Below are 24,612 nucleotides of genomic sequence, written 5' to 3' on the forward strand. Positions count from 1 at the left end.
GTTTTATATGTTGAATAAACTTTCATATTAAAAAGATTCTGAATTTAAAATTATTACTTTTACTACTCAAACTTTAACTGGCATAGCATAACAAAGGGATGTCAGCCTGTCCGGTTCGGAGCAGAAACCACTCCGAGCCTGTTTCAGCTCCTTTGGTGCAAATGGACGTGACTACAGGTGCACTGGAGAGGAAATGAGAAGACCTCCATGGAGGTCATGGTTTAACAGGTGACCGCAGCTCGATGATCGCTCCTCGTCCCTCCTGACTCTACTTTTTTGTTTTTTGTCCTTGTGGCTGGTGGGTTTGCATCATGCCTTACAGTCCATTTAGGTCGCACATAGCCCAGCTCCTCCAGTGTGGCACATTTATGGGCTGTTACACGAGAAAAGAGCTGATGAAGGACCTTAACCCAGCAGCACGACTGGTACCTGACCTCCAGTGGGCTCCTTCAGCATGTTTTGGCCAAACTGTTAGACACCATGAGGTGACACGCAGACCTGATGTCCTTCAGTCAGACCTGAGCTAGCACGCCGCTGTTCAGTTGGCGTCAGCCTGAGAACACACAGAACTGGCAGCTCTGTTATTGGCACCCTGATCTCATCGCAGACAGCAAATTCACACTGAGCATGTGCGACAGATGTGAAAGAGTCTGCAGAGACCGTAGTGAACATCATCCAGCATGACCCGTTTGGCAGTGGGTAAGTGACGGTCCGGGGAGGCTCCATTTGTTTCTTGTTCTGTTTCCCATATTTATGACACATTGAAAAACATCAACTGTAGTTTTTAATCAATTTCATGCAAAAAGGGGTTAACCTGAATCATCTCGTGCGTTCATGCTAGGTATTAAGTATCTGCCTTGAGGCTTCTGCAACAGTAAATCCTATGAATCTGGGTCTGTTATCCACGATTCAGTGCAAACATACAATGTAGTCAATCGAAGTGGAAAATTACAATAAAATCAAAGCTTGCGATGGTAAAAACATTTACAGCTATCCATTCTGTTGCCAAATGAATGGAAATTCATGTCAAAGGGGCAAAAAAGTTGCAATTAATGTTACAAGACACTTTTATAATTTGTAAAAAAAAAAAAAAATCACAGTGGGACCTGTAAATGCATTGCTGAGGTTTAGGCAGTGTTGGGAAGGTTACTTTTAAAATGTGTTCCACTACAGATTACAGAATACATGCCCCAAAATGTATTCTGTAACATATTCCGTTACGTTACTCAATGAGAGTAACGTATTCTGAATACTTTGGATTACTTAATATATTATCATGCTGTTTACAACTACATGAATGTACTATTGCTGTGATTTATTACTGTTACTGAAGGTCCGCGGCTCCGAACCGTAGTAAAGGGACCTCTGGCTAATACGGTGGGTTCTGTGTCGGGCTCGTAGCCGAAAACTAGCTTTACTTTGTTGTCTGGGTCAACTTTGCTAGCAGAGACAGAGAGAGGCGTTGAAAGGCTGCTCCAACAGAACTTATTGTTTTTGGAGGAAAACACGAACACGGTGTACAGTCGAGTCTTAATAGCTTACTTACAACTGGGCTCGTCAGGCACTCTTCTTGGCTGCAGTGGTTATTATTATATTTACATGCTTCCAGCTCCCGTTTTTGCTCGATGACAGCTCGTACTTTTCCTTTTTCTCCCTCCCTCGCTCACAGACACATAACGGGTATGGCAGTCCATTCTCCCTGCAGCACGGACTACACTGCCTATGATGCTACATTCTTTAGAGCACCGGTAGCATTCTGCCTGTTAGCTTAGCACAACAAAAAGGCCTCTCTCACCCAGTGTTGCCAACTCCTCAGTAAGGAAAATCGCTATTGGCTGTCCTAGAAGTCGCTAAATGACGTCATAGCCTAATTTGCATAATTGGTCATGCTAATGTAATTATAACCTATGTTGCTGGAGAGAGAAATAACATCGTGGAAGAGACATAAAGTGAGTAAAAAACGGCCTAAATGCATTTAGAATTTATTTAGAACTACAAATTAAATTTCTTTTAGCAATTATTGTTTTTTTAATGTCACAATTCCAACCTTGCTCCTTTATCCGGGCTTCGACCGGCAAAAGTGACCCGAAATAGGCACTCTGGTGGAGTTACTTTGTGTGTGTGTGTGTTTATAATTAGTTTTAAACCTTGTGATCTACAAAACAGCATAAGAGTAAAAGAACTGACTGCGTTACAGCACCCGCTGCTCGTTGAGAGTAAAAGCGATATGCGCTTTCACGTCTGAAAACCCGCTAAATATAGCGACAAAGTCGCTAAATTGGCAACACTGCTCTCACCCAGGAAACACGCAGAGAGAGAGCGTCACCCTGTAACCATGGCAACCGTAACGCTGCCGCCTGGAACAACAGAACGTAGCTGTCAAACAAAACCCAAACAGTCCTGACCCGCCACAATATGAAACAGGGAAGTACCGCCGTGTAATCCATTTATTTCAACAAAGTAACTGTATTCTAAATACCACATTTTTAAACGGTAACTGTAACGGAATACAGTTACTCATATTTTGTATTTTAAATACGTAACGGCGGTACATGTATTCCGTTACTCCCCAACGCTGGGTTTAGGTGATGTCACCAAGTCAGCTTAAGATTAATTAGAGACTTCAGTAAAACAAACTATAGAAAGTACTTCATTTTAATATGACATCTGGCCAGTATGGAGCTTAAAGATTATATAAAGATACAGAAACTTGGTGGTACATGGAAAAAAATAAATAAATCTGCTGTGTCATTAAAGAGGCCCACACTAACCCTAATGTGGCTTTGTTTATGCATAGATTGATATGGTGTACAGTATCTGTATTGGCAGGAACTCAGATTCAGAAGTGTTTCCTCTAGTTTATGATATATTTACATTATGTTTTGTCCATGTTTGATGTAAACATTCAGGATAAGTGACAGAAAATAAGGCGAAGCTGAATAACTCCACTTTATAAGGTAGCATCTTCTAGTTTCTGAATGTTAAACACACGCTGTGAGACACAGGTACTCATGTCTGAACAAAATAACCTCTATGTTAGCTGACATGTCATCACTTCCTTTGCCTGTGCCATCAGACAGTTTTGACAGCCCATCTGGATCCAACGTGACGCCTGCAATTTGTCTGCATGACTGACGCCGCTGTACCAGCTCAAAACAGTCCTGCTCCCTTGTTCTGTTAGGATGCCTGGGTCGTTGAGTTTATTATATTATTTATCATTTCTAGTCTTTGGTTTCTTTGAGTTCTGTCTTATGGTTTATGTCTCTGTCTTCTCTAGTTGCTCTGTCTCCCCTGTCAGCTGTCTCCCCTTGTCAAGTTTGCATCTGTGTATCCTTAGTTGCTGTATCCCTGTGTCCAGTCTGTCTGCCCTGGTCCCACGTCTCTGTTCCCTCTGTTGCAGTGCCTGCATGTGAGTCTGTGTCTTTAGTTCAGTCTGTGTTATGTTTCCTGTTTTACTTTGAAAGTCCGTGTCTCATGTATATGCGTCTGGTTTTGCTTCCTTTGTCTCGTTAGGCCTGATTTGCCCCAGCTGTGTTTCCCTCCTGTTACCCATCCCTCTGTGACATCTTCCCTTTGTGAATTCTCGCCATCCAGATCCTGTAGGATCAGACTGAGGATCTCAATAGCAGAAACGTTTTTAACAACTTTTTTTTTCTAAGGGAAAATAAGTTCATACAAGAGATTAACTAGTCCTATGGTTAACTGTCCCACAGCAAACCAGTGTTTTAGCAAGTTGGTAAAACACAATGTAAATGTAAAAAAGCTGCCTGGTGGAAGTTACGAGGATCAGTAAAGATCTGAACCTTCACCTCTGCTGTCTGACACTGGAGCAGAGAGTGCAGCGAGTTTATTCCTCCTGAAGTAAAGACTTAAAACGTTCATAGTAAAGGCGGGTCTGCCTGTGGTGTCCCTCTGCAGGGACTCTCCTGCTGCATGATGGGAAACCGTGTCGATAAGACGATTCAATTCTTTTTCTTCTTTGAAAAAAAGTGTTTTTGATTTGTTCATTTTTTATGTGGCATGGTTTTGCTGACAGCTTCAATATTTTCTTTTGCATTTTATTTCTGGAAAGACTTCCAGTGCAGAAAAGTCACAAAACATTTTCCTGAAGATGCTCTGAGCGAAGGGCCCGCTCTGACTTAAAATAGATTAGTGTGAAGCTTTTAACAGCCTCCAAACTAGATGAACATTAAAAGACATAAAATCTGGAAGCCCTTTGGTGGAGCAACATGAAAGGCTGCCTTAAGGTTACTGTGCACAGATCCTCTGCTGCTGCATGGCTGCAGAAGCTGAAGAGCTGATTTCTCCACTGACCTGCGCTCTCGCTCTGTGTGTGTGTGTTTAAATACCAGTGTGCTCGGGTAACCCTTCCTTTTACTGCCAAGGCGTTGCTATGGCAACAAATTTTTTTCTCTGTTGGCCTAGATGGGCAGGTAAATTAAAGGGTAAAACAGACAGAAGGGAGACGGGTCAGGAAGGCTTCAAAGAGAGCCGTGTGAATGAGCGACACAATTAGGGCTACATGATAACTGATTTAATTTCTTTGGAGAGCCTGAGTGGAAAAGAAATGAGTCTCCTCAGCTCAAGTTCAACAATCCATGAAAAAGAGACGGAGGAAATAATTTTCTAATCTTTTCAGGAGGGGAACTGAGAGCAAGCTTTTAGGTTTTAACACTCAGTGCAAGAGTCAGATATTTAAAAATGAATCCAGCCAAAGTGTGATTCAATGGGCCTGTGTTTGATAACTCCTGGTGCGGAAATCACTGAATTTGGATCAGCAGCTTGAAATGATAACTTCTGCCATTAAAAGTGCATCTGAATATATGATCAATCAAATCCAAAAATAAATGATCAAATAAATAAAATTAAGCTCCTGATGTCCTGCAAATTTTTGCTTGCTTTTTGTGTGCATAAAATAAAATCCACTAAATTCATCTATCATATGTCTGTCTACAATAATCAACAAGGGAAAAACTGATACTAAGTTGCCAATACTGTTTTTAAAGTGGTGAAAGTCAACTTTTGATACTTTCTCTTTTCAAACTGTTGTCATTTTGTGTCTGCTATGTTTCTAATATTTTTGTGTTGCATTAAAAGTTGCATAAACACACTTTCTTTGCAGCAGCATAAATACTTTTGTCATCATGGGAAACAGGAACCATATTTTAAAAAGAAACTACTTTGGTTGAAGTTTGGTTAAAAAGGAGCTCGAGTTTACCGACCTGTTTGTACTGTTTTATACTTACATGTGTTTTCTCAGTGTATCTGCTTTGAGCTCGTCTCCCTGCCCACCTGACCCACTCTCACCCTGCACAAGAAGACTTCTTATCTGACCAACGAAGTTTTACTTTGTAGCTTTCTGCACTGTGTGCTGTGCTGGAGCTGATAGCAGAACATGCACCGTTTTCTAAGGTTATAAAATGCAGTCATTAGATTTTAGTTGAAAGTAAATGACTTTACTGACCTTTCTAAATAATAATTACAAAGCTCTAATTCTCTAGTTTCAGCTTTTACTGCTAATTATTGTTCAGTTGAGTGAACCTTCTGCTCTAAAAGGTGTGTGAGAAGCTGTGAAGGACAAATGTTTACTCTTACTTTTAAAATGTGATGCACAAAATAGTAAATTAGCAAACCTACTGGCTGTGAAAATAACTGTTAGTAGGAATTAAAATGCAGACTGTGTTGCTTGGCTGCGATCGATGCTTAGAAAAGAGGAGAAAATTGTAATTTTTCAGCCTTTCATGCACAACTGGAAGGCTGAGAGATGCTGATGCTTCTTAAACTCTTAGGTTTTTGTTTCAATTCGCTTCTCTTACAGGTTTGAATCGCGGCCTTTGTGAACGGAGCCGGTTCACTCTCACCTCGATGTTTAGTCTTTTTTTTCTTCACAGCAAAATGACATGCAGCTCAGGTCAAGTGCTGCTTTAGAAATGCCCTCAGATAAAAAATATGGTCATGTTGGCTCCTTGTCAGCCTGACCGACTTTCAGTCAGTGCATGCTGGGATAGCTTTAAGGGACACGGTGACCTTCACTAACACAGGCCAAATGAAACTGCACATGAATTTGTAGCTGTGGCAAATGATACTGAGATAGAAATATACAGGATACGGAAAGGAGAAATGTTTCACCTTCATGTTCAACACACTGAAATTCAAACTCTCACAAAAATGATGAGTAAAAAGAGAGAAAAGTCTCAGACCTTTAAACACCCAGTGTTTGGTTTTTAATATGAAAGCTAGTTTTTCTAGTGGAATGTTTGACATTATTTCTCTCATCCAGTATGTTTTAGTCTATGACTTCTTTTTTTTAACATGTAAAATTTAAATTCCCGAGAGAAAATTATAAGAAAACTCAAATCTAAGAGAAAAAATTAATATTTAAAAAAACAGGCACTTTTTCCTGAGGAAGGAAGAAGTAAAAACGTGAGAAAATCCTCCACAGATTTATCAGGAAAACACTGAACACAGATTTTGAAGTTATGAAGGATAAATTACATATTTATATGAAAACGAGAAAAAATGAGCAAATTTATAGGATAAAACCCACAAAGTTAAAGGGAAAAACTGTCTTTGATTTACAGGGTCGATCTACCATGGTTGTTAGGCTAACTGGTGGCTCTAAATGGGCTGCCTCTCTGTGTTAGCGCTGTGACAGACTGGTGCCCTGTGACAGCCCCAACAACGCTGAGTTGGGTGTTGAGACTATGGCCACCCTTTGTCATTAGTTGTTTCTTGCCTTTCACCTTCTATTATAGGTGTATACTTACTTATTTTTATCATCAATGTGGAATATGTTTCCCAGCATGAATGAACATTTGCATCAAGCATTCCAAATTAATGAAGATCTAACACTATTGAAAATGTACCGTCCAACTAATAATAAGAAAATCTGTTGATATAATGCCTGTGACAGCAGAATTAGGCTGCTTATGAAGTTTTCTTTGGACCAGAAATCTAACACTGACAAAGCAGGTGATTACTGTTATTTTGTAGCTGCCAAACCAAAATAGAAGTGCTTCCATTAGGGTGAGGAAAGCCAGACAGCTCGTACACACAGCAATCAGTTAGCAGCAAATTACTTGGGTAGATGATGTGTATGACTCATATTGTCAGTGTTTTGCCCTTTGGGAGCGCTGCAGCCACCAATCATGAACCCAACAACAAGCTAAGCATTGTAATGAAATCAAACCCAGTCCAAGAATACACCGTTGACACATTACAGCATAAAAGTCAAATGTTTTCACTGCTTATACGCTTCAAATGCTTTCTACGTGTCTTTGGGGCGATCATGGCTCAAGAGTTGGGAGTTCGCCTTGTAATCGGAAGGTTGCCGGTTCGAGCCCCGGCTTGGGCAGTCTCAGTCGTTGTGTCACTGTTGAATGAAGACCTTAAGAAACATCCCGGTCAGATGATTCTTCCTGACACTTTTCAGGAGGATGTTTCCAACCTCTCTCACAGATGGCAGCCACAAATCCGTGACTTCAGTACAACCAATCAAAATAAGAATTTGCAGATATCACCCTTATGGAGAATTCTAATGTACATTTTCTGTTTTACATGGATCTTGTAAAAAATGACGATCTGAATCCTTTCACTGTTCGTACTTCGTAAAATATTGAAAAGCTGTGCATGGATCAGTGTAGATGGAACGATGTCACCTCTGTCACAACCTTACGTTGTTTCACAATAAAGTGCTAGAGGAATACATTTGATCACCACCAGGGATTAAAAAAAGTCCAGTTGCACCTGGGTTGTACAACACCTAAAGATTTTTCAGTTTTGCCTTACAATAACTGCACCACAAATGTGCCGTACAGAAGACTGTGAGCTCTAAAAGCTATTTTTACATGTACAAATAGAAAATTTTGGTGTCAGCATATCAGCGTGAGCATAGAGTTTACAGCACTGGTACTGCACTGACGATGTGACCCAAATTTTAGTATTTAGTCTGCCAAATGGAGTGAGGGGGGAAGCTTCTGATCAATCCTTATTTAACTCTTCACTCTTTTCTTTAAACATCATACTGCACATGATAACTTGAACAGACCCTGAGCAACTGCTGCAAGCTGGAACTATAAGAGACAGAACAACTAGGTCATCTCCTACATTAGGGCTGCCACGATTAGTCGACTAGTCACGATTACGTCGACTATCAAAATCGTCGACGACTGATTTAATAGTCGACGCGTCGTTTGAAGCTTTGTAAGATCCCAAAAGACACAGGAATAAGTAGTAGGATTTAAGAGTGTAATAACGAACTGAAACAGAAGATGGCAGCACTGCATGTACAAGGATGCCAGCTGCCGTTAAACCCCGAAGAAGAAGAAGCTGTGTTCCAGAATTCATAGCGCAGCCCAGCTCAGTTTTCAACAATGGCGGCAGCTAGTTAGTTTTATTATTACTCTTATTATTCTTTCTGGGTCACAAAATAAACGTTTAACATATTTTCAGGCGAGAATGTAGCTGTGTAAACCTCAAATATCTGCTCAGTTTATCAAGACACCACATATTTTCAAAAGCGCTCCGACGTTTTCAGAGACGTCTGTTACCCACTAGCTCGATAGCTAGCCGGGGGCTAGGCTAACTAGAGCCCATTTTCAAAACCCACCGCTGTCTTTAGCTACCCAGGTTAAATATATATAAGTCACTTAGATAACTTAAAAATGTTATTGTTTGGCTTTTTTAGTATTTTATTTGTTCCTGAGTAAATCGGTTTGGCTGAGATTAAAGTTATAGTTTTTCACAGCTGAATAAATGTCAAGCAGACAGCTGATTATCAGAAGTGTGAGATGCTCGAGAATATACTCCGGTGTCCTGTTATATTTTAGATAGCAAGGAGTTTATTAAACTTCACCGAAACAACCTGCAAATTTCATTAAAATTTAATAAACTATCATCTTGTCTTTATTTTTAGTTAGCACATACCTTACACACTTAAAGCTGTAAGCTAATGATAGTTATATAAGAGCAGATGCTGCTGGTGCAATAAGCTGTATGTTTTACGTCCAATGGATGATGATCTGATTAGTTGACTAATCACAAAAATAATCGGTGACTAGTCGACTATCAAAATAATCGTTTGTGGCAGCCCTATCCTATATACACATATTTGCTGTCTTTTTTTTCTTCTTTTTTTGTCAAATCATAACTGTTCACATTGTAATATTATCAGCATGACAATGGAAATAATTTGAATTTGACAGGAATTTATTTTTACGTTGAGCAGAGCATCACTGCTCTCTCCTATCTGTGCTCAAACCAGTGGTCATCAACCTGCTGCACTCTTGGTGTCACAGCCTCGCTAATCTAAAGTGGAGGTAAAGGCAAAACAACTTTTTCACGTCAATATATGAAATGTAATACATTTAGAAAAAAACACAATGCATGCAGTTGTTGCTACTACAGATGTTTCTAGACACGCCCCCTCAGGACATGAACATCAACATGGTTGTGTTGGTTTTTTTTTTTGCTTTCCATCCTCCTGTCTCTCTTGGTCACACTCGGTTTCATGGTAAAATAGTCTTCTCACATAAATACTTTCCACTCATCCTGAACTATTTGCACCAACATAATGATATTAAATGCACACAGTTAAATTAAAACAATAGAAATGAGTACAATTAAATTATCACGAAGCCACAAAAGCTTCACTCAATTATGATTTTTTGTAGTTGAAATATACAGGGAGGAAATTCTTTCATCTCCTTTCATAAGTTTCAGTTATTTAAGATGATAAAATGTACGCCTTTCACTTTTTATGTGTGGATAATTAAAAAAAAAGTAGAATATCTTGTCACATTGTGCCATGTTGTGACTTTAATTAAAACTCAGCATTGTTACATCTGACATCATTAAATCCCGCGGTGGTTGGGCTATAATAAAAACATTTATGACGCAGCTGCTGCGCCACTATCGTATTTAATTGACATCTCTTAAAAATAAGGCTCGTTTTTGGTTAAATGCCCGTTTCCTTCAACTCCTCTCTGCTCTCATCTCGTCCTCGCCTCCTCCGCTTGTGTTTCTGGTGGGAGTTAATAACACATAAAGAGAGGAGTCGAGGATGTGCGGTTTGAGCAATGAGAAAGACGGCTCATCACTTCAGTCTTCACTCCTTTGTAATTGTCCGCCCCACCCTCACCAGTTTCATCTACACCCAATTAGGCGGTTGCCCTCGTTTGAGTGTGTCCAGCTCTTCCTCGTGTTGACCTCATGTTGTATGACCTCCTGGACTGCCTTTTCCCTGCTTCTCTCTGGATTGTTTACCACAGTGCCTGCCTTCCTGTGCCTGACCACAGACTCCCCTGACTGTTAAATTTACCAGTATTACATAAAAAATTTAGATATTGACTCAGTAATAACTGAGAAGCATAAAAAAGAACAGCTGCCGATTTTGTTGGGCAGCAACAGAAAGTTGAAGTAAAAAATCTATAATATATAGCATCTTAATAATTCTTTGCTGGTACTGCCTCCTTGGCTGAGTGTGTTTTAGTGTTAAAATTTGCAGAGAGCAAGATTAAAAAGAAATGGCACATACTTGTGCAGCACTCATTATTTCTCAGCTGTTTATTTTTTGTGCAGAAGCTTTTCCATCCTAATTAATTAGTCAATATGAGCCCTGCTGCAGCAGCTCCCACAGTTCCAGTGGCTGCAACGCTTTCTCTTCTTTGTCTCTCTAAATCATTACATGACATCCAGGAGAGCCATTCAAATCTGTCTGCTCAGTCTTAGAAATGCATTAAAACAACATAGCGGGGTGTTTACCTGACCCACTTTTGGCATAATAACTCACATTCACGCAAGGATCAAAGTGTCTGTCTGCCCGATTCTTGTGAAGCCTAAAAATAGAAGAACTGAATTAAAACCAGAGCAGTGACAAACAAACGGTGTTTGAGCCATTTAGCAGGGGCAGGGAAAGCTCAGTAGGTAGAGTGGTGGCCCCATGATCGGAAGGTGGTTCAAATCCACTGAACGGCTACCCTGCGGTACCCCTGAGCAAGGCACTGTCCCTACACACTGCTCCCCGGGCGCCCAATGGCTGCTCACTGCTTCACTGAGTGAATGGGTTAAATGCAGAGATCAATAAAGTATACATTCTTCTGAACCCAGATGGATGGCATAATTGAAAGGCAGCCTGAGATCGGTTCAATACTTTCATCTGTATTTAATGACAGACTTGCCCAAAATAATATGTTAACACAGTGATACATTAGTTTTAATGTCAGTTTTAATGACAAGGTGTCTTTGATTCATTTAGTCTTTATGTTGTTTTTTCCAGCAGGAGTTTGAAGCTTTTGATTCTCAACTGCTAAAATACCCTCATCTATCAAGCTGTGGATTTAATGACTGTGAAGCTTTATTTCACTCTGTTCTCTTCTCTGTTTTTATATCCCTGTGTCTCTCCAGGTTCGCCTCCTATCTGTTCCTGTCTCCTCCCAAACTACTCAGGATGCCTCAGCTCTCTAAGGTATTGTGAGTTCTGCAGACCTGTACTCATCCTGCATTTGCTAAGCTCATTTTTGGAAATGTCCAGTTATCTACAAGCATCTCTGAATTGATCTTGGACCTGACTGAGTCTTTAATGTGGGCTCTCTGACCTGACCTATAGCATAAAGCTGATAATGGAGGCCCAGAGCTGGCTGCTGGCACACCGCCTACGCCTGCAGCCAGCAATTAAAAACATGTATAATTCATGGCTGCTGACCATGTAAAAGTCCACTGCGCTCGTGAGCCATCTTTGATCATATCTGTGGTGCGGCGCCATCAGATTTGCCCACACAAAATAGGCTGTAACTTAAAGATGGTCATAACCACTGTGACGTTATAGTGACTGTATGCTGTCGTCCAGCTTCGCTCCGTGCCCTCACAGGCTTCTCTGAGGTGGAGCACGTCATTCACTAATAAGGAGGTTGGAGGAGTCGCTCCAGATGCATTCACAGGCGTCTCAATGTGTGTGAATAGATAGAAGTGCTAGAAAGCACTTAGAGACAGAAAGAAGTGGTTTCATGAGTGAACGAGGCATGTTGTATAAAGCACTTTGACTGCTCAAGTAAAAAGTGCAACACAAGAACCAGTCCATTTACCATTAAGTGACTTCCTCATGCAGCACCACAGTTCCTCTCTTATCACATACTTTCTCTAATTCCACAAAGACACAGTGCAGCTCCTGCTGACCTTCTCTGTAAGTGGCCTTTCTTGGCATGAAGAAATAAAGTCACTTGAGTGAGTGCATCAGGCTTTTTGACAGGAAATCAAACAGGAATATTTGGAATTATAACTGCTGCATTAATTTTGGTAAAGCATCTGATGACCACCGTGATGATAACCAGGACAGCAAACTAACACGACAACTAAACTTTCAAAATAAGAGCCTGGAGTGAAAGTAAAATGAGCACAAATTGTGCAAATGAGTCGCCATTTATGCTCACGTGGGAAATTATCTGGGACATTTTCAGCATGATCAAATTGATAAATCTTTACCTTCATGACATCACAAAGGACAGATTGTGCTTCATTCACTGGGTTTAGTAAGGTAGTAAAACATATTCCCCTAGCAGAGAATCTAAACTGCACTTAAGGATCGTAGAAAAAGAGTCATTTCGTCTTATGTTAAACCCAGAACATGACCTTCTCCTGACCAGATGATGCATTCGGCACACATGACCATAGTGTGTTATTCAAGGTTCAGTTTATTCAGGTAGTTTTTCTGCTGTGATGTGATGCCACCACGCTTCTTTTCTCTTGCTGCTCTAAAAGTACAGGTAGACTTTCATGACACTATGTGTAACTTTCTTTGACGGCGTGCGTTATCGTGACAGGGGTGCCACTTTTTCATTTTCACCCGTGAACCTTCAGCGGGTCTGTGTACAGCCCTGCTGTCACTGGACTTGAACTGGTGTCCCCTTTTCCTGACATACGGCAGTTAACAGGGACGCTGTGAGTCCTTTTGAAGTTCTCTCCACCTGCCTCTTCATCTGTCTGCGGGTAATTGCTGCCGCACGGCGTGGCGTATGTGGGCTTACAGCGCGTGTTTCCAGCATCGCGATTCATTATTCAGGCCCCCTGGCCAGACGTAGCAAGAGAGCAGCTGCTCTTCCTCTCACCGGTCAACCAGGAATCCATGAATCTCTAATTATCCTGTCATCTCTGTCTGTCTCTCTGCCTTTCCTCTCTGTTTCCTGTCACTGCTCTGTATTTATTCCTTCTCTCTTCATCTGTCTGTTTTTCTGCTTGGTCTGTCATTCAGGCCTGTCAGCCTGTCACCCCCTCAGTCTCCTCCTCCTCTTAGTGTTCTTTCTTTTAACCACAATCCCCCCTCCCGCATTCTGCACTGCTCTCCAAATTTCTGCTTTACATTTAAATATTGCATTCCAGTGTTTATGAAGCCAAAATCTGCTTTTAATCCACCTAAGAAGCATGTAAACAAGCCTTTTTCACCCCTCTGTAATTACATTTCCACTGTTTCTCTCTCCTCAGGGTGCGTTTGTTTCTCGCTAAGCTGTGGCTGTGCGCGCTAATTGCTTCGCCACCTATAGAAAAGTGCCTCTGATGTCACCTCTCAATGAGCTTTCGAGAGAGAAATCAAGGCCGAGCATTTATCACAACGTTATATGTTTCTATTAGCCACCTGTGGCACCTGTGGGGGTGTGTATGTGTGCAGCAAAGCGAGGGCGAGTAGCTCAAGGGCAAAAAGCACACACTCCAGAGAGTTATGACAAGCAGGCGAGTGTCCATCCGTCCCCCCAAGGCCCAGTGAGTGCCATCTTTAATTTATAGCTATGTTTTATTTACCAGGACGTCAATTCAGGCCACTAGGCAACAAACAAGGCTCCGTGTTGGCGGGTGTACAGCGTCCTGTCTGCTCTGTCAGAGCACACATCCCACACTCGTCTCTTACATAAAGGTTTTAGTAAACTTTGTTCTAAGGTGCAGCAAAATTAAGAAGTTCAGTTTACACATCATTTACACACAAGCTACACTCATTAAATTAAATGCAATTATAACAGTGATCCTTTGATTTACATTATTGTATGTAATCATGGAACTGCATCATGTTACTTATTGAAGAAATTTGGCTAGCCAACCAACTTCAAATTCAAATTCTAATTCAAATTTTATTTGTCACACACACACAACCATACACAGTATGACATGGGGGTGAAATGCTTGTAGCTGTACAATGCCCGACCATTAAATGACAGAAAAAAAGTTTTCCAGTATTTACAATTTACAGGTTACTACAAAATTTACAAATTAACTTAGAAATTTACAGTAAGAAATGTGCAAATAGCAGAAAGAGATTATAAAGATTATAAATTATAGGAATTATAGGATTATAGGAAATGTGTGGTGATGTGATGTGTGTGAGAGTACAGTCCTACACCTGGTTCAGGGCTCGAATAGCCTGGGGGAAGAAGCTCCTCCTCATTCTCTCTGTTTTGGCCTTAAGGGAGCGGAAGTGCTTCCCAGACCTCAACAGTGAGAAGAGTCCATTGTTGGGATGGGAGAGGTCCATCATAATCTTCCTAGCTTTGGACTTGCACCGCTTGGTGTAGATGGACAGCAGGTCAGGGAGCTCTGATTGAATGATGCGTTCGGCCGAGTGCACCACTCTTTGCAGATCTCGTCTGTCCTGCTTGGTGCTGTTCCCAAACCAGGTGCAGATGTTTGCCGTCAGGACGCTCTCGATGGTGCAGCAGTAGAAGTTCTTGAGCACCTTCCACTCAGATATCAGTGTTTCTGCCATTAGAAGCTTTGCACCCCAGGCTCGAACACAAAAGCTCATAACCACTCACTGATTTATCTCATTAGCTAGTGATAGCACCCATGTATTTCAGGAAAGTGTTTGCACAGGTCGAGGGAGGTTTTCCTGTAGAGTTTTCTAGGACTCAGTCTTTTTGCAAAGAGGTGAGTCACCCCCTACTGGCCATTAGAATGCAGGCCTAAGGGTCTTCTGCACTGGCTTCATTATTCAGAGTCAGAGGCTATGCACATGTTTTATACCGTCTGTGCTGGAAGTGAGAAGTGAACTTTTTTGCTAATTTTCATGGCACCTCTGTAACAATAACGCATGCCGTCAAAGAAAGTTACACATAGTGTCATGAAAGTCTACCTGTACTTTTAGAGCAGCAAGAGAAAAGAATCGTGGTGGCATCACATCACAGCAGAAAAACTACCTGAATAACCTGAAACTTGAATAACACACTATGGTCATGTGTGCCGAATGCGTCATCTGGTCAGGAGTAGGTCATGTTCTGGGTTTAACATAAGACGAAATGACTCTTTTTCTATGATCCTTAAGTGCAGTTTAGATTCTCTGCTAGGGGAATATGTTTTACTACCTCACTAAACCCAGTGAATGAAGCACAATCTGTCCTTTGTGATGTCACGAAGGTAAAGATTTATCAATTTGATGATGCTGAAAATTCTAATCTGCTGCTAAGTCTCTTTAATGCTGCTGGAATTACAGCTATTAGAACACAAAACACACACCAAGAATACCTGCTCAATAATTAAAATCTATTTCACTTTTATCTGCCGACAGACTGAATCAATTTCCTCGTCTCCCTTATTAAGCTGCAGGACCGTGACATTAGATGTGTTCAGTTTAAAGTTCCAGAAGTCGAATGTGTGCAGGCGTCACCTTAGAAACAAACAGCAGCGCTGAGAGCACACTCGCCGATATAATCATTCACTTTAATTAAAATGTTTATTTTACCGCGCTGTGCGATAAATCCCACGATTAACAATTTTCCGGAGCATTAATGTCTTGTCTTTTTTGAAACAATGTTGCATTTTACTGTTACAGTGGGAGAAATAATTGTTTGATACCCCGTTTGATGTTTCTTGTAGTTGGTCACCGGGTTTTCACGCTTAGGATTTAGGCCGCACAGACAATTTTAGGTTTAGTCGAGCCGAGTGCATAATGGAATTTTGTTCGTAGTATAGTCCTCTGGTCATTTGCTGGTGTTGGTGATTAGCTGATGAAAATAAATGTTAAAGAAAGGAAGCTTAGAGGGAGAATATTAGTCACGACTTATTTTAAAGTTACAATCTGTTCAGACCAGTGTTGGTCAAGTTACTTGAAAAAAGTAATCAGTTACTAATTACTGATTACTTCCCCAAAAAAGTAATCCCGTTACTTTACTGATTACTTATTTTCAAAAGTAATTAATTACTTAGTTACTTAGTTACTTTTTAAAAACACGATTTACAACCTGAATAGGTGATAAAGTGATAGATCTTTCAGCCCAATTCTACTTTTTCTACATAATCATCATACAAAATGTAATCAAATGGAAAAGTCTCTTTTTAAAACTTGTTTTATTCGTTTTAATCTTTTAACTTTATGCATCAAGTAAAAATTAAATTATCTGCAACATTCTCTGACTGGAAGAAATTTGTTTAATATTTAAACCTATTTTCTGCACATTCCAGCACATAAAATATTTTTTGTGTGTTTACACTCAGTCTTTCAAATAAATGCAAGTAAAACACAGCAGAAAATAAATAAAGTCAAAGACTAGCGGTCCTGTTGCTCTATTTTCACCTGTAAAGCAGGAGTAGGTAGGCGGAGGTTTACCCTGGTGCAGGTGTGCAGCGGTCAGTGGAAGAATCCGCGAGTTTCTCTGTGAGTTTCCCATTACGTCGTAGCTACTCGGTGCTTGTTTGGAAGTTTAGGGTTTTTTCGCTGTAAAAAGAAGTTTTCTTCCCACGCACAACGGACACTAATGTTTTTGTCACTTTTTATGGAATCAAACTCAAAGTAAGGTCAGTACTTCCACGCTTTAAACGCTGCACGCTCATACTCTCTCTGCACTCGATATATGATCCATTGTTGATCTGCACACAGCTGTTGTCACGAACGTCGCACTCGCTTACGCCACTGTCATGAGACATTCTCGCAAAAAAATCACAGTTTTAGTAATGCAGTAACGCAGCGTTCCTACGGGAAAGTAACGGTAATCTAATTACCGTTTTTGCAATAGTAATCCCTTACTTTACTCGTTACTTGAAAAAAGTAATCGGATTACAGTAATGCGTTACAAGTAACGCGTTACTGACCATCTCTGGTTCAGACACATGGCAATAATAACGATTTCATAGATGATAAATTCTAATCAGTGCTTATCATATTTATTTTCTATTATACTTCAGCGCACCTGTGTTTCCAGGTGAGTTCAGGACTTTCTCAGATGCTGTTTTGTGGCGGTCAAACTTTCCCCGCTCGCTTTCCTGGCGATCCTATTACCAGGTGTCACAGTGTGTGTGACGTACAGCCTCTCTGACCCTGAACACACACGCGCTGTCTCATTAATTCATGGCCTTCAACCGCAGATTGAATTACAGCCGGCGCTGGGCCAGGATTTACTTTGACAATATCCCTTTGTAGTGGACACACCCATGCACACACACTCACACACAAAGATAAGCCGCGTCTGCACCGTTTCATCACACATGCGTACCCAGCACTGTTCTTGATATCCTGATATCAGTGTTTTCTATGCCACGCTATGCTTGCTGTTATCCATTATTTATCACGACCATTAGTTTGTCTGAGATACATCAGCATCCCCCCCTCTTTCCTTCACCCCCAATTTTCTGGATTCCTTTTCATCCTCCGATCGATCGCTTCCCCCTCCTCAGCTGCACAGGGAAAAGTGTCAAACCCACACAGCAATGCTGAATTACTGATGCTCCACACCACAGTGTATTCCCACAGACACATGTGAGCGCACGATTCGGATCCTGCGCGTATCACGACGAGATCAAAGGCAGCGGGAACGGGGTGCAGTCCCTTTAAGAGAAGCAGGACGGGGAGGGCTGTGCATCCATAAAAGATGAGTTTATTCAGTGGCCATGCTAAGACATGGTTAGGAACGCCTCTGCACTCCGGCGTTCTCTCATATCCATCTCAGGCGCTTCACACGCTGACACAGCTCCTGAAGAAGCCGAGACATGGACACGCTGAGAAGAAAGGGATAAAAACTGGACCTGAAGAAGAGAGGAAGCGGGAAGAAACAACAGCAGAAGAAGAGTGAAAGGGGAAGAAAGAAGAGGGAATAAAGAAGATAAAAGAGAAAGTGTGCAGTAGAGGAAAGTGAACAGGTGCATCAAGGCGGAGAATGGGCAATTCCTCCTTCCCAGGCATGTCCCCTCTCTCTCCGTCCATTCTGTAGTTGCAGGTATTTCTAACTTGAGTGCCTTTCTCTGACGTGCTGGGGGATGCTGGGAAACTACCGCTCTCCCTCTTCTTCTCTTCAGTGTTTTGCTGTCTGTGTTGTTTCCGCACATGTATCTTTGCCCTGCATGTTTTATGGAAGGAGACTTTTTTGAAGCTTCTCCAAACTTATTATTTTTTATTCATTTTCGAAACAGCTTCTGATCGAGTAACCGCATCACGTCGGAATAACCAGTTTTGAGTGCTGCAGTCCATTTTGTATGTATCAAAAGTGCCTTTGAAATGCATTTCAGTGCAGATATTGAGAGGACTCTGTGTGTATTTGGGGGTGTGAATGTCTGCTGGTGTCGGTTGCGTCTGGCAGCAGTTCTTGTTTACTGCCTGAGCGGATGGGAGGCTGTGGATGTCCTGGCTCTCAGAGGCTGGCATCTGGACCGGAGTGAAAGAGTGCTATTGATGGATTTACTGAGGCTGCTGTTGCTGCTGATCAGAGAGGAGATGGAAACAGTGATACAAGCAGGAAGAGAGCTGGACATTAATGCAGTGGCTGAAAAATATAAACGCGGTGGAGACAAAACACATCTAGTAAGCATATGTATCACCACTTTAATTCTTGGGTAGGTGGAGGAATGATTTAAGTGGATTTTTCGCATCTGCATTAAACTCACACAGGTAGCGCTTGGGTTTTTCTTAAAGTCCCTAAATAGAAGTCGGCGGTGAAGCCAAAAACGAATCTCTGCTCTCCTCGTAGATTTTCAGCCATCTGGAGTTGGGAAAGCTCTGCAAATGCCCGAAAGTCCACATACACTGATCGGCCACAACATTAAACCCACTGACAGGTGAAAAGACTAACACAGCTAATCTTACTGTAAGGCAGTGTGCAGCTGCTGAACCTTAGTTGTTGGCCTTCGTATGGACGCCGCTGACAGTATATAAACATTGCTGCAGACCAACCCCACCCCACGGCAGCAGCACTCCCAGCTGGACAGTGCTCCCTGCCAAATCTCAAAAAATGGCTCAAGAACAGAATGAAAAGGTTAAGGGATTAACTCAGACTCCAGTTTCCCACTCCCAGAATTTCTGATCCACAGGAAACCCGTAGAGGTCCTGTATGTCTAAAGTTAGCCTAGGATATAAAGTAGGTTGTTTTATTATTGTGGTTAACGCCTTAAAATCTGGCTTTCTCTCCATACTCTAATCATTGTGTTGTTCCTCGGTGAGATAACTGATATAGCTACTGTTATATAGTTACTGGGATTCCCAAATGCGGAAAATATATAACACCGCTCTCTCAGCAGCATCGATGTTTCTAGTGAGAGATGATGGGAGAGAACGTGGACTATACCACCTGAGAAGGCAAGAATAATGATTTATCCTTACCTTAATTAACTATAACCCAGTGGTTCTCAGCTGAACTGCTAAAACTGTATCTATCAAAACAAGTGGGCAAAGGTGGTCCCGTAGATCATCTAATCATGTCTGTAGTAAAATTATTTATGACCACGTTTTCCATTTAGTCAGGCAGAAATATATTTTTATTAAAAGCGAAAGGCACAAAATAAAAATAAAGACTTCATCAAGTGACCAAAACCAGCAGGGAATAGCTCCAGCAAGAAAATGGCGATGCAGTGCCTCTGTTTAACGCCATGAACACGTCCGGCAGTGTAGCGGTGCTGCTCAGCGATGTGTTCTAATCTTCCGCTAACAATGGAGCAGTAAGGCACAGAAGACTAAGCTGCAGACAATATGTTTGTTGGATCAATTCAGTGTTGGGTTTGTTCTTTTGTTTTTGCTTTTTTTCTCTCTCTTCATGGGATTTGCTGGCAAGATGCAAAAACAAAGTCAACAACCCTTTGATGGCGTTCGCTCATCCAGATGAGAACATCACATTTCCTGTGAACGTCCAAAAAGAGAAGACAGTCTGACACTTTTTCATTTTCAGCTTTTTGTCCATTTTAATGAGTTTCCAGTCAAATATAAGTACAGTTTGGACCTGATAGCAGTTTCAAAAAGCTCGGTGCTATGTTAGCTTTCATGCTAGTTGCTAGTGAGAACGCTAGCATAGCATCGAGGACACTCATGGTAAATCTTCATCAGTTTGACTAACAACAAGTTTTTAATTTTTCTCTGTGTCTATGTATATGCGTGTACTCCTCCGACTCCTTTTATACTGACAGTATACTTCCTGTTTTATTTTGTTGTCTTTGAGTGTCATATTTAGTTTTGACCTCCTTTCTTTATTGCACTGAGCTCAGTTCAGCCCTTTTGAAAGACAAAAAAATATTTATTATTAACGTTAATGTTCATATGGCTTTTATTATATTTCCTTTATCCCACTGAAGTGCTTTTTGGATGGTCAAATTTCCCAAGTTGTAACATTTTTTGACCAATTCTTTTAAACAAGAATGTAGAAATAACACGGATGCTGCAAGGCTGGTTTATTTTTGCTGGTCGGAATATTAAAACAATGCATTGATAATTGTATATAATTAAGGTTACTATGTACCAGGATTGCTGCTAATAGATTGCTTGTTTAAAGAATGACTCACTTTATTAATTACTCTTGTTTACTCTGCATCAGAGTGCTGGAAAATCTGGATTTCTGCAAACTATTCATGCAGGTGTCTGAGAGGTTCTGTAAGGGCGGTGTAAATACCTCCACTGTGGTGCCAAGTGTTGTTAAATGACCTTCTTGGTTTTTCTAAGATGACCGGGATGATCTTTCAGAGAAGATACTTATCTCTGTGATTCAAATTTAATGGTAATGCACGAGAGGTGCAGACTGCTGCTGCTGACTGCAGGCTGGTAGAGTGCAAAATGGAGGTCTTCACTATCTCTAATCGCTATTGATTTACATGATACCCTCTTCTCTTTGCTCCCACTCTGCACAAATCTGTGTCGGAGCAAGAAAAGACCCGAGTCTCTTGAACGCGTTGGGAGACGCGGTTTGGAAAAACAGCCAGCTATCTTAAAATTCAGCGTTGGATATTGAGGCCTGTCACATCCCGCATGCCGTTTCACTCAGAAATCGCTGAGAGGATTAATTCTGAAGTGAGCGTTTTGAAACGCCAACGATACAGTCGCCCTTGAACATCTCAAACTTATCTCCTTTGTGCCGCACGACTGTGTGAGTCATGTCACCTCACTGACATGGCAGAGCCCTCCCCAGCTCCCCAGGAGGCTTTGACAGGGGCGGGGTTGCCGGGTGGCGGAGGTGGAGGGGAGCAGATCAAGTGCGCTGGAATCACAAGTGACTGGGGAGCAAAAGAAAAGGAGACGAGAGGCTGGAGGATCTGTCAGGGTGCTGAGGAGCGACAGCCAAACAGCAGTTTTCCCACGTCAGCCTGATCAAACTTGTTGACATCTGGAAGGAGATGGAAGACAGACAGAGAGGGAGAAGAAGAGATGAAGGGCAGAGGGAGGAAGCTGCGGAGCAGAGGGTGCCGACATCAGAGAGCTGATTGATGCAGAGCCACCAGGTGAGGGTGAGCTGACTGTAATATTGACTCAGGGATGTCTGTTCTCCCGAGAGCTGCCTCGCACTACGGCATTCAGAGACTCTGCTGCCTTTTCATCCTCGACGTTCAAGCGTTCGACTTCTTTTCAGAAGTCAAAACAACATTTTTAAGAAATGTGTTTTCAGGCACTGAAACTGCAGCTTTATAATTGTGGAAAACCATCTGAAGAAATGTCTTCAGCTCACAGATGGCGAGCGGTAAAAAAGTTAAATGTTTTTTCATCGTCTACAAACATCTCAGACATGAAGGTGCTTGACCTGCTTTCTCTTTCTTAATCCCTGGATTTACTTTTTCTCACAACTATTTTCCGAGTCGATCTTTAACATCCCCGTGAGCCCGGTTGGACTGAAATGGAAGGACAGATATTTGTTCACTTATTTACAATGAATTATTTTTTAAAAAGTGCTGAAGTGAAAGATACTCCAGAGATTAAAGAGACTCTTTAAACCCTTGCTTTTCGGTCTGGACCAAATTTAAGAAAAACACACTAAATTTGACTGCTTTTCCTAAAGCGACCCACAAAAAGTTAAAACATGGTAACATTTTATGCTGTTGTACAAGTGCTACAAGTTTCAGGCTGTTCTGGGTCAGATTTGATTCTTATCCTTATCGTATCTGTTCAGATGGATTTTAGAGCCACTGGTTTGGGTCAAATAAGCAATCGTAGTTTCTCAGAAAGGTGACACGCCTGCGTGTATTTCTATGGGACTGTGATGGCAACTTATTTCTCCAGGTTCCTGCAGCAAGATGGAGTTTGAAGGCTCCAATAAGTCTCAGAGTAAAACATGGCGCACATAAGAAACAGAGGTCATACAAAGGTCAAAGGGCGCCTCGAGAGTGTGGGAAACACTCATCCCTAGCCTACATGAACAGGGTGTGTTAGTTGATATTGAATATTGATTATATTTTTACATATTTTGATTATATTTCTGTGACCCAGCAGTTTTGAGTCGGTTTTGTATTTTTGTGTTCTTATATTGTGTTAAAAATATGTTAAGTTCTTGTGTTGCTGCTATTAGTTTGGATTTATAAGTCTTCTCTTGTCCTCTGTGTTGGCATGTCTATGTCTCTCCATGTTTCCTGTTTTATTTTGAAAGTCTTGTCTTTCTATGTTCAAAGTTGTTTTTTCCCAGTATAGGTTCTAGTTTTTGCTTACTTGTTTTTGTATTCATGTTTACCGTCTTCTTCCGTGTCTGCATTTGGGTACGTTCCATAAACTCACCGGCGTGTCCCACCGTGACTTGCATCCTACGTAAAACAGGACAAATGAAAGTTGTTCATTTTAAAAAATGCTCTTCGTCGTCTTTGAAATTAACGAAAGATTAATCATCAAGTTTTTAATGCCAGATATCTTGTTTACATAGTCTGTAGTTTAGACTTAGACCAAAACAGCCCCGAACCAGACTGTGAAGGTGTAGAATATCACCAGTATGTCAGGATAAGACTCAGTTTTACTGATGAGTACTAAGAACATTAATACTGTGTATACTGACACCAGCCTCTGGAGTCAGCGTTTGTCTGACAGCTGGCTCACACTGAGTATCACAACAGCGACGTGAGCAGCCTGCCCATAAGGAAATATGAGACGCCAAGGATGGGAGGTAGTTGGATAACAACTCCTGAAATTCCAGAATAAGACCAACAGTAAATTGACTTTGCCATCTCGGATGTGGAAATAAATAAAAATATGTCACACAGTTTATCTGCGTGGCCCGCCCAAGTAACGGCGACCAAATCTACCTCAAAGCAACTCAACCCCACAATGCAGACACTACATAGTGGCTTAACCAGTATTAGCACACATTTCACCCAATGATGTGCTGAAGGGGCCGGTGTACTGACAACACCCTGCCTATCAAGCTGCCCTACTTGTTGTTACTGCTCAGAAACTCAAAACGGCCATGTTTTCAGTGTTAATAGTACACGCCTATGATTTGATCCTACCCCGATCTCGTGCGTGTGAAAAAAGATTAGTCTTATATGTTTTACTTCTTTATTAGGCGATTGTGGCTCAGGGAAGCGTATCTGTAACCGGAAGGTCGCCGGTTCGATTCCCGGGCTCTCTGTCCTGGTCGTTGTGTCCTTGGGCAAGACACTTTACCTACCGCCTACTGGTGTTGGCCAGAGGGGCCGATGGTGCGATATGGCAGCCTCGCTTCTGTCAGTCTGCCCCAGGGCAGCTGTGGCTACAACCGTAGCTGCCTCCACCAGTGTGTGAATGCGAGAGTGAATGAATAGTGGCATTGTAAAGCACTTTGGGTGCCTTGAAAAGCGCTGTATAAATCCAATCCATTATTATTATTATTATTACAGTTGATACTTACTTCTTCTCAAGCCAACATGCGTTTTGTTTTTGTGCAAAAATACTCCAATTTGGATTCTCAGTTGATGTCATATTTCAGGTCTTGATTTAGTACTTCTAAACCTCTGTAACCTGGCACACAGCGTAAACCTTGTCAATTAATTTGAGTCGTCCTGCAGTTAGTGGACTCGTCCTACCTAAATAAATCCAAGCAGGAAGCATGTATTGATAGTGTGATTTGGCCATTAAAGCGTCCCACCTATAGATATGTACGATGGAGGCTTAAACCACGTAAGCTAGTATATTCTGATAAGGTAGCACAGATTGATAGAGATGACTATAAATTTAGGCAACGATAGAATGTTTTGACAAAGTCGGACCTTTTGTCAGAACACCGGCTCATTTTCCTGCTCAGACACAAACATGTGACCAGTGTCTTTAGACTGAAGCGTCTTTTAGTTTCCTGTCGTGAATGCCATCTAACTGTGGTCCACTTACACTGTGGCAGCTGCTCTGCTTCCATCACCACATACACACAGCACTCATTTAAACAGCAAACACAAATGAAAGTGAGCTCAAAGTGGCTTCTACGCTAAATATTTTCAGCATGTAGA

The 24,612-nt window shown here is 41.5% G+C and overlaps 1 protein-coding gene across 4 annotated transcripts in view; it reads left to right on the forward strand.

The window, feature by feature from the left end:
* The first annotated feature begins 17,880 nt into the window (after positions 1 to 17,880).
* The window catches only part of srcin1b (SRC kinase signaling inhibitor 1b), a 169,923-nt gene continuing 163,191 nt past the window's right edge, over positions 17,881 to 24,612 (forward strand). For 3 of the 4 annotated variants that reach the window (XM_087844930.1, XM_087844934.1, XM_087844931.1), the window contains exon 1: positions 17,881 to 18,144. In XM_087844930.1, the coding sequence (XP_087701056.1) occupies positions 18,123 to 18,144 (22 nt within the window). In that variant the 5' untranslated portion in view covers positions 17,881 to 18,122. Of the gene's footprint in view, positions 18,183 to 24,612 lie in introns of all 4 variants that reach the window. The other variant, XM_087844932.1, reaches the window with a different exon arrangement.

The sequence above is a fragment of the Neolamprologus brichardi genome, chromosome 8, assembly GCF_056152115.1.
Source record: "Neolamprologus brichardi isolate AB-2024 chromosome 8, ASM5615211v1, whole genome shotgun sequence".
NCBI lineage: Eukaryota > Metazoa > Chordata > Actinopteri > Cichliformes > Cichlidae > Neolamprologus > Neolamprologus brichardi.